This window comes from Pipra filicauda, unplaced genomic scaffold (assembly GCF_003945595.2).
Source record: "Pipra filicauda isolate LSUMZ 115617 unplaced genomic scaffold, ASM394559v2 scaffold315_size853536_pilon, whole genome shotgun sequence".
NCBI classification, from domain to species: Eukaryota; Metazoa; Chordata; class Aves; order Passeriformes; family Pipridae; genus Pipra; species Pipra filicauda.
Genome location: NW_024104438.1, coordinates 838,467 through 848,846, shown reverse-complemented (window position 1 = coordinate 848,846; position 10,380 = coordinate 838,467). Strand labels below are relative to the sequence as shown.

The window sequence follows — 10,380 nt, the reverse complement described above, 5'->3', positions numbered from 1 at the left end:
CAAGTGCTGAGTCCATGGCCTGCAGGAGATGGGAGACAAGTTTGCTCAGCGGCTCGGGGTGGGAGGGAGCACGGGCATCAAGGCTCGAAGGGAAGGCAGTGCCTGGCTGCAGACAGCACAGGGCCCATCCTGCCCCAGCCCGGAGCCTCCTTGTCAGCCCCTGGCTGGGCTGTGCCCCGGCAAAAGGCAAGAGACACCCCAGCAGAGCCTCCCGAGACCCCCTCCCTGCCACATCACGGCATCCCATGGAGCCAGGGGCGGCCGACCCATCCCCAAAGCCTCTTTGGGCACCTGCCACCACAGAGAGGCCTGAGCAGCTGTGTGCCAGGTCCCAGGGGCACAACCGGGCCCTGCTGGGAGGGACTCAGTTTTCCCTCAAGGCTACAACCCCCCCGGGGCATCATCTCCACCCCCCATCCATCCCAGCCTTCCCCCTGCATCTGCACTCACTGATCGCCCAAGTCCAACTGCCCTGGGGCTGCCCGCTGTTGTCCTTAGGGACAGCTCCCATTGTGACCTGTCCTCCGTGATGTCACAGCCGCCAGAGACACCGGAGTCACGCAGCCAACAAGGCCCCGCCTTCACACCCCTCCCCTCAGCAGCACTTGCTTCTGGCCATCAGCACCCCAATTCCAAAGCCAGCGGGCAGGAGCTCCCTGGGGGTCTCTTGCCAAAGTGGGCAGCCCCGGCCACTCCCACGCTCAGCCGTGGCAGGACAACCTGTGACCATGAGCTGCAGAACCTCTGCACGGGACGCTTGCCCTGCCGGCTGGGCCTCCACCTGACTCTGACGAGTGGCACCGCAGCACCAGCGCAGCTCCGGCCACTTGGCTTCCCGTCCAATCTTTGGGCATTTCAATAAAGCTTTGGATACTGTTTCTCACGTGATGTCGAACCAAGTGTCCAGCACAAGCTGGAGAAACACAGCTTGCGTGGCTGAGCCTCGGCTCACGGCCTCCGCACAGATGGGGGAAAAAAGGGGCAAGGGAAGAGAGAAGGCAAAGGGATGAATTCACGAGGCGAGGGAGAGAAAGAGAGCAAGAAGAGAGACACCTCCCCAGGCAGCCCCAGCCCCAGCCCGGCAGTACGAGAAACACAAGAGGTCTTGACACTGGGCAAGTTCTGCTCAACCTTTCTCTTTATTTTCAAGTTGGAAGCAGAAAGGGAGCAAAATAGAACCTCACGGGGAGTAGATGCAGAAGAGGGAAGCCTATCCTGACTATCTATCTTAGCCTAACTCTACCCCAGCCTAAACCCGCCCTTGGGAAAACACTACCTTAACATCTAACCCCCTACAAGCCTAAGGCCATCCTAAGCCTAACTCTAGCCCAGCCTAAACCAACCCTTGGAAAATCTAACCCCACCCTTAATCTATCCTACTCTACTCTTATCCTACTCTACTATCCTACTCTTAACTCTACCCTAGACTAAAGCAGCAGGTGGGAGAGCTGCAGGTGCCTATTCCAGCACCAGGAAGTTGCCTGGCCGGCCCTGCCGCAGTGCCAAGATCAGCTCAGCGCAGAGCTGCACCTCGCAGGGGCCGGTCAGCAGGAGCCTGCAGGAGCGGGAGGAGGGCAGCAGCTGGAGCTTCCAGTCATGCCACTGGGGCAAACGCTCCCAGGCTGCTTCCACCAAGTCCTGCACCCAGCCGGTGACTTTCTGCACCTCCAAGTGGGAGTCCGTGCAGAGGGTGCGTAGCAGGCGCGAGGGCTGAGCGTCGTGCGTGGGGTGGACAAAGCACGACGTCTCCCCCGTCGTGCTGGAGCACGAGCACTCCAGCACCACCCGGATGTTGGAGCACCTCTCTGGCACGTTCTTGCCGTCGGGCGGCGGCAGCTGGAAAGAGTGCCTGGGGGGTGGCCTCAGGAAGACGACCAGCTGGTAGATGATCTGGTGCCCCAGGTCACTCCAGGACTCCATGGTGCCCTGCTTCTGGGTGGCCGGGTGCAGCTCTGGCATGAAGGTGTTCTGGGAGAGCACCTGGCACACCTCCAGCAGGTCCCGCACCAGCTTCTTCAGGGTGCGGCCCATGTAGGGCAGTTGCTGCAGCGGTGACCGGCTGAGCTCTGGGAAAGGCCTGACGGCCCCGGCTGCTGCGCCGAGCTCTTCCTCCTCTCCTCGCCAGCTGTCCCGCTGACGGCGCCAGGCCAGCCAGCAGAGCACAGCTGCTGCAGCCACCCAGAAGAGCCAGTGCTGCAAGATCCACAGGAGTGGAACTTTTTCCAGGGCCCTCCTCCACTCCATTTCCTCCCACAGCTCGCTCATCTTCTCCTCGAGAAACATCTGCCGTCTCTTCATCCTCTCCACAGCGACTGCATCGCTCGGACGATCGTGGGTCGGCTTGGGCAGGACGGCCAGCACAGCCAGGAGGAGCACAAGTGCTGAATCCATGGCCTGCAGGAGATGGGAGACAAGTTTGCTCAGCGGCTCGGGGTGGGAGGGAGCATGGGCATCAAGGCTCGAAGGGAAGGCAGCGCCTGGCTGCAGACAGCACAGGGCCCATCCTGCCCCAGCCCGGAGCCTCCTTGTCAGTCCCTGGCTGGGCTGTGCCCCAGCAAAAGGCAAGAGACACCCCAGCAGAGCCTCCCGAGACCCCCTCCCTGCCACATCACGGCATCCCATGGAGCCAGGGGCAACCGACCCATCCCCAAAGCCTCTTTGGGCACCTGCCACCACAGAGAGCCCTGAGCAGCTGTGTGCCAGGTCCCAGGGGCACAACCGGGCCCTGCTGGGAGGGACTCAGTTTTCCCTCAAGGCTACAACCCCCCCTGGACATCATCCCCATCCCCCATCCATCCCAGCCTTCCCCCTGCATCTGTACTCACTGATCGCCCAAGTCCAACTGCCCTGGGGCTGCCCGCTGTTGTCCTTAGGGACAGCTCCCATTGTGACCTGTCCTCCGTGATGTCACAGCCGCCAGAGACACCGGAGTCACGCAGCCAACGAGCCCCCGCCTTCACACCCCTCCCCTCAGCAGCACTTGCTTCTGGCCATCAGCACCCCAATTCCAAAGCCAGTGGGCAGGAGCTCCCTGGGGGTCTCTTGCCAAAGTGGGCAGCCCCAGCCACTCCCACGGCCAGCCTTGGCAGGACAAGCCTGTGACCATGAGCTGCAGAACCTCTGCACGGGACGTTGCCCTGCCGGTTGGGCCTCCACCGGAGTCCGACGAGTGGCAGCGCAGCACCAGCGCAGCTCCGACCACTTGGCTTCCTGTCAAATCTTTGGGCATTTCAATAAAGCTTTGGATACCGTTTCCCACGTGATCCTTCGCGACCAAGTGTCCAGAAACACAGCTGGAGAAACACAGCTTGCCGTGGCTGAGCGCTCGGCTCACGGCTCCGGCTCAGACGGCACTGGGCACTGGGGGAACTTCACACTGGCCACCTGGCACTAATCGGCTTGCACAGGGCTCCTTCTTAGGCCCTGTGCTCTTCCACATCTTCATCAAAGACTTGGGGGCAGGACCGCAAGGGACACTGAGCAAGTTTGCAGGTGACGCAAAAGCGGCAGGAGCTCTTGTCTCCCTCAGAGGCAGGCAGGCCCTGCTGCCAGACCTCGACTCTAATACTGGGGGGCTGAGCAATCAGCAAGCCAAGGAAGTTCAACAAGGGAAAGTGCCGGACTCTGCAGCCGGCACGGGGCAAACCTGCATGGAGGGACCTGCTGGGGAATGAGGTCCTTGGCATGGACATTGGTCTGTTAGTGCCTGAGCTAGTGGATAAGCACACAGCAGTGGGCTTTGGAAAAAGGGCTCGGGTGCAAGGGAAGAGAGAAGGCAAGGGATGAATTCAAGAGGCGAGGGAGAGAAAGAGAGCAAGAAGAGAGACAACTCCCCAGGCAGCCCCAGCCCCAGCCCCAGCCCGGCAGTACGAGAAACACAAGAGGTCTTGACACTGGGCAAGTTCTGCTCAACCTTTCTCTTTATTTTCAAGTTGGAAGCAGAAAGGGAGCAAAATAGAACCTCACGGGGAGTAGATGCAGAAGAGGGAAGGGACGCCTATTATCGACTTTCCTTCTTCGGCCTCACTCTTACCCCCATCCTAAACCCCGCCCTTGGGAACCTTGGGAAAACACTACCTTAACATCTAACCCCCTACAAGCCTAAGGCCATCCTAAGCCTAACTCTAGCCCAGCCTAAACCAACCCTTGGAAAATCTAACCCCATCCTTAATCTATCCTACTCTACTCTTATCCTCCTCTACTATCCTACTCTTAACTCTACCCTAGACTAAAGCAGCAGGTGGGAGAGCTGCAGGTGCCTATTCCAGCACCAGGAAGTTGCCTGGCCGGCCCTGCCGCAGTGCCAAGATCAGCTCAGCGCAGAGCTGCACCTCGCAGGGGCCGGTCAGCAGGAGCCTGCAGGAGCGGGAGGAGGGCAGCAGCTGGAGCTTCCAGTCATGCCACTGGGGCAAACGCTCCCAGGCTGCTTCCACCAAGTCCTGCACCCAGCCGGTGACTTTCTGCACCTCCAAGTGGGAGTCCGTGCAGAGGGTGCGTAGCAGGCGCGAGGGCTGAGCGTCGTGCGTGGGGTGGACAAAGCACGCCGTCTCCCCCGTCGTGCTGGAGCACGAGCACTCCAGCACCACCCGGATGTTGGAGCACCTCTCTGGCACGTTCTTGCCGTCGGGCGGCGGCAGCTGGAAAGAGTGCCTGGGGGTGGCCTCAGGAAGACGACCAGCTGGTAGATGATCTGGTGCCCCAGGTCACTCCAGGACTCCATGGTGCCCTGCTTCTGGGTGGCCGGGTGCAGCTCTGGCATGAAGGGGTTCTGGGAGAGCACCTGGCACACCTCCAGCAGGTCCCGCACCAGCTTCTTCAGGGTGCGGCCCATGTAGGGCAGTTGCTGCAGCGGTGACCGGCTGAGCTCTGGGAAAGGCCTGACGGCCCCGGCTGCTGCACCGAGCTCTTCTTCCTCCTCTGCTCGCCAGCTGTCCCGCTGACGGCGCCAGGCCAGCCAGCAGAGCACAGCCGCTGCAGCCGCCCAGAAGAGCCAGTGCTGCAAGATCCACAGGAGTGGAACTTTTTCCAGGGCCCTCCTCCACGCGATTGTCATGCTCCCTCATCCACACAGCTAGCTCGACATCTTCCTGCCTTTCTATCGCAGAAGTAAATTGCCCGTACTGCACTCATTCAATCTCACAACTAGCTGCTCTGCACCCCCTGCCCTCTCGGATTGACGAAGTGCCTGTCGGCTTCTTCTTGGCAGCGTTCAGCACGGACTCAGAATTGTTTTTTTCATGCCAGTTGTCAGAGTATGCCAAGGCTGCATAGCACATCCCACCAGACAAGCTGGCAGTCGAGATGTCGCGATCGCGTACCCTTTTTTCAAGTTTGTATTCACCAGTTTGGCTCCGCGCGCTGTGCTTGCCGATCCTTTCCTAGGCGAGAAGCGCGAAACTGAGGCTTGAAGGGAAGGCAGTGCCTGGCTGCAGACAGCACAGGGCCCATCCTGCCCCAGCCCGGAGCCTCCTTGTCAGCCCCTGGCTGGGCTGTGCCCCGGCAAAAGGCAAGAGACACCCGAGCAGAGCCTCCCGAGACCCCAACCCTGCCACACCGCAGCATCCCTTGGAGCCAGCGGCAGCCGGCCCATCCCCAAAGCCTCTTTGGGCACCTGCCACCACAGAGAGCCCTGAGCAGCTGTGTGCCAGGTCCCAGGGGCACAACCGGGCCCTGCTGGGAGGGACTCAGTTTTCCCTCAAGGCTACAAACCCCCCTGGACATCATCCCCATCCCCCATCCATCCCAGCCTTCCCCCTGCATCTGTACTCACTGATCGCCCAAGTCCAACTGCCCTGGGGCTGCCCGCTGTTGTCCTTAGGGACAGCTCCCATTGTGACCTGTCCTCCGTGATGTCACAGCCGCCAGAGACACCGGAGTCACGCAGCCAACGAGCCCCCGCCTTCACACCCCTCCCCTCAGCAGCACTTGCTTCTGGCCATCAGCACCCCAATTCCAAAGCCAGTGGGCAGGAGCTCCCTGGGGGTCTCTTGCCAAAGTGGGCAGCCCCAGCCACTCTCACGGCCAGCCTTGGCAGGACAAGCCTGTGACCATGAGCTGCAGAACCTCTGCACGGGACGTTGCCCTGCCGGTTGGGCCTCCACCGGAGTCCGACGAGTGGCAGCGCAGCACCAGCGCAGCTCCGACCACTTGGCTTCCTGTCAAATCTTTGGGCATTTCAATAAAGCTTTGGATACCGTTTCCCACGTGATCCTTCGCGACCAAGTGTCCAGAAACACAGCTGGAGAAACACAGCTTGCCGTGGCTGAGCGCTCGGCTCACGGCTCCGGCTCAGACGGCACTGGGCACTGGGGGAACTTCACTCTGGCCACCTGGCACTAATCGGCTTGCACAGGGCTCCTTCTTAGGCCCTGTGCTCTTCCACATCTTCATCAAAGACTTGGGGGCAGGACCGCAAGGGACACTGAGCAAGTTTGCAGGTGACGCAAAAGCGGCAGGAGCTCTTGTCTCCCTCAGAGGCAGGCAGGCCCTGCCGCCAGACCTCGACTCTAATACTGGGGGGCTGAGCAATCAGCAAGCCAAGGAAGTTCAACAAGGGAAAGTGCCGGACTCTGCAGCCGGCACGGGGCAAACCTGCATGGAGGGACCTGCTGGGGAATGAGGTCCTTGGCATGGACATTGGTCTGTTAGTGCCTGAGCTAGTGGATAAGCACACAGCAGTGGGCTTTGGAAAAAGGGCTCGGGTGCAAGGGAAGAGAGAAGGCAAGGGATGAATTCAAGAGGCGAGGGAGAGAAAGAGAGCAAGAAGAGAGACAACTCCCCAGGCAGCCCCAGCCCCAGCCCGGCAGTACGAGAAACACAAGAGGTCTTGACACTGGGCAAGTTCTGCTCAACCTTTCTCTTTATTTTCAAGTTGGAAGCAGAAAGGGAGCAAAATAGAACCTCACGGGGAGTAGATGCAGAAGAGGGAAGCCTATCCTGACTATCTATCTTAGCCTAACTCTACCCCAGCCTAAACCCGCCCTTGGGAAAACACTACCTTAACATCTAACCCCCTACAAGCCTAAGGCCATCCTAAGCCTAACTCTACCCCAGCCTAACCCCGCCCTTGGAAAATCTAACCCCATCCTTCATCTATCCTACTCTACTCTTATCCTACTCTATCCTACTCTATCCTACTCTATCCTACTCTAACTCTAGCCCAGACTAAAGCAGCAGGTGGGAGAGCTGCAGGTGCCTATTCCAGCACCAGGAAGTTGCCTGGCCGGCCCTGCCGCAGTGCCAAGATCAGCTCAGCGCAGAGCTGCACCTCGCAGGGGCCGGGCAGCAGGAGCCTGCAGGAGCGGGAGGAGGGCAGCAGCTGGAGCTTCCAGTCATGCCACTGGGGCAAACGCTCCCAGGCTGCTTCCACCAAGTCCTGCACCCAGCCGGTGACTTTCTGCACCTCCAAGTGGGAGTCCGTGCAGAGGGTGCGTAGCAGGCGCGAGGGCTGAGCGTCGTGCGTGGGGTGGACAAAGCACGACGTCTCCCCCGTCGTGCTGGAGCACGAGCACTCCAGCACCACCCGGATGTTGGAGCACCTCTCTGGCACGTTCTTGCCGTCGGGCGGCGGCAGCTGGAAAGAGTGCCTGGGGGGTGGCCTCAGGAAGACGACCAGCTGGTAGACGATCTGGTGCCCCAGGTCACTCCAGGACTCCATGGTGCCCTGCTTCTGGGTGGCCGGGTGCAGCTCTGGCATGAAGGTGTTCTGGGAGAGCACCTGGCACACCTCCAGCAGGTCCCGCACCAGCTTCTTCAGGGTGCGGCCCATGTAGGGCAGTTGCTGCAGCGGTGACCGGCTGAGCTCTGGGAAAGGCCTGACGGCCCCGGCTGCTTCCTCCTCTCCTCGCCAGCTGTCCCGCTGACGGCGCCAGGCCAGCCAGCAGAGCACAGCTGCTGCAGCCACCCAGAAGAGCCAGTGCTGCAAGATCCACAGGAGTGGAACTTTTTCCAGGGCCCTCCTCCACTCCATTTCCTCCCACAGCTCGCTCATCTTCTCCTCGAGAAACATCTGCCGTCTCTTCATCCTCTCCACAGCGACTGCATCGCTCGGACGATCGTGGGTCGGCTTGGGCAGGACGGCCAGCACAGCCAGGAGGAGCACAAGTGCTGAATCCATGGCCTGCAGGAGATGGGAGACAAGTTTGCTCAGCGGCTCGGGGTGGGAGGGAGCATGGGCATCAAGGCTCGAAGGGAAGGCAGCGCCTGGCTGCAGACAGCACAGGGCCCATCCTGCCCCAGCCCGGAGCCTCCTTGTCAGTCCCTGGCTGGGCTGTGCCCCAGCAAAAGGCAAGAGACACCCCAGCAGAGCCTCCCGAGACCCCCTCCCTGCCACATCACGGCATCCCATGGAGCCAGGGGCAACCGACCCATCCCCAAAGCCTCTTTGGGCACCTGCCACCACAGAGAGCCCTGAGCAGCTGTGTGCCAGGTCCCAGGGGCACAACCGGGCCCTGCTGGGAGGGACTCAGTTTTCCCTCAAGGCTACAACCCCCCCTGGACATCATCCCCATCCCCCATCCATCCCAGCCTTCCCCCTGCATCTGTACTCACTGATCGCCCAAGTCCAACTGCCCTGGGGCTGCCCGCTGTTGTCCTTAGGGACAGCTCCCATTGTGACCTGTCCTCCGTGATGTCACAGCCGCCAGAGACACCGGAGTCACGCAGCCAACGAGCCCCCGCCTTCACACCCCTCCCCTCAGCAGCACTTGCTTCTGGCCATCAGCACCCCAATTCCAAAGCCAGTGGGCAGGAGCTCCCTGGGGGTCTCTTGCCAAAGTGGGCAGCCCCAGCCACTCCCACGGCCAGCCTTGGCAGGACAAGCCTGTGACCATGAGCTGCAGAACCTCTGCACGGGACGTTGCCCTGCCGGTTGGGCCTCCACCGGAGTCCGACGAGTGGCAGCGCAGCACCAGCGCAGCTCCGACCACTTGGCTTCCTGTCAAATCTTTGGGCATTTCAATAAAGCTTTGGATACCGTTTCCCACGTGATCCTTCGCGACCAAGTGTCCAGAAACACAGCTGGAGAAACACAGCTTGCCGTGGCTGAGCGCTCGGCTCACGGCTCCGGCTCAGACGGCACTGGGCACTGGGGGAACTTCACACTGGCCACCTGGCACTAATCGGCTTGCACAGGGCTCCTTCTTAGGCCCTGTGCTCTTCCACATCTTCATCAAAGACTTGGGGGCAGGACCGCAAGGGACACTGAGCAAGTTTGCAGGTGACGCAAAAGCGGCAGGAGCTCTTGTCTCCCTCAGAGGCAGGCAGGCCCTGCTGCCAGACCTCGACTCTAATACTGGGGGGCTGAGCAATCAGCAAGCCAAGGAAGTTCAACAAGGGAAAGTGCCGGACTCTGCAGCCGGCACGGGGCAAACCTGCATGGAGGGACCTGCTGGGGAATGAGGTCCTTGGCATGGACATTGGTCTGTTAGTGCCTGAGCTAGTGGATAAGCACACAGCAGTGGGCTTTGGAAAAAGGGCTCGGGTGCAAGGGAAGAGAGAAGGCAAGGGATGAATTCAAGAGGCGAGGGAGAGAAAGAGAGCAAGAAGAGAGACAACTCCCCAGGCAGCCCCAGCCCCAGCCCGGCAGTACGAGAAACACAAGAGGTCTTGACACTGGGCAAGTTCTGCTCAACCTTTCTCTTTCTTTTTTCAAGTGGAAGCGAAAGGGAGCAAAATAGAACAACCCGGGGCAGTAGATGCAGCAGAGGGGAAGCCTATCCTGGACCTATCCTCTTTAGCCTAAACTATTACCCAGCTAAAACCGCCTGGGGAAAACAACTTCCTTAACATCTCACCCCCCTTCAGCCTAAGCCATCCTAAGCCTAACTCTAGCCAGCTAAACAACCCTTGGAAAATCTAAACCCATCATTATATCCTACACTCTACTCTTCTCCTACTCTACTTATACTTAATCTACCCTTACATAGATAAAGCAGAAGGGGGAGAGATGGTTGCCTTATTCCAGCACCAGGAAATTTGCCTCCGGCCGGCCCTGCGCAAGGCCAAGATAAGTAAGAGCCGAGCTGCACTCGCAAGGGGCCGGTCAGAGGAGCTGCAGGAGCGGGGGGAGGGCAGCAGCTGGAGCTTCCAGTCATGCCACTGGGGCAAACGCTCCCAGGCTGCTTCCACCAAGTCCTGCACCCAGCCGGTGACTTTCTGCACCTCCAAGTGGGCGTCCGTGCAGAGGGTGCGTAGCAGGCGCGAGGGCTGAGCGTCGTGCGTGGGGTGGACAAAGCACGACGTCTCCCCCGTCGTGCTGGAGCACGAGCACTCCAGCACCACCCGGATGTTGGAGCACCTCTCTGGCACGTTCTTGCCGTCGGGCGGCTGCAGCTGGAAAGAGTGCCTGGGGGGTGGCCTCAGGAAGACGACCAGCTGGTA

At 60.4% G+C, this 10,380-nt stretch overlaps 1 protein-coding gene across 1 annotated transcript; it reads right to left on the bottom strand.

The window, feature by feature from the left end:
* Positions 1–1,117: 1,117 nt before the first annotated feature.
* LOC113998698 (inositol 1,4,5-trisphosphate receptor-interacting protein-like 1) lies at positions 1,118–8,117 on the bottom strand. Its single transcript, XM_039383555.1, has 2 exons — positions 7,832–8,117; positions 1,118–2,109 (listed from the first exon to the last, which is right to left on the bottom strand). Exons 1-2 carry the CDS (start codon positions 8,114–8,116, stop codon positions 1,459–1,461), a joined length of 936 nt encoding a protein of 311 aa, XP_039239489.1. The 5' UTR covers position 8,117; the 3' UTR covers positions 1,118–1,458.
* Between the last annotated feature and the right edge of the window lie 2,263 nt (positions 8,118–10,380).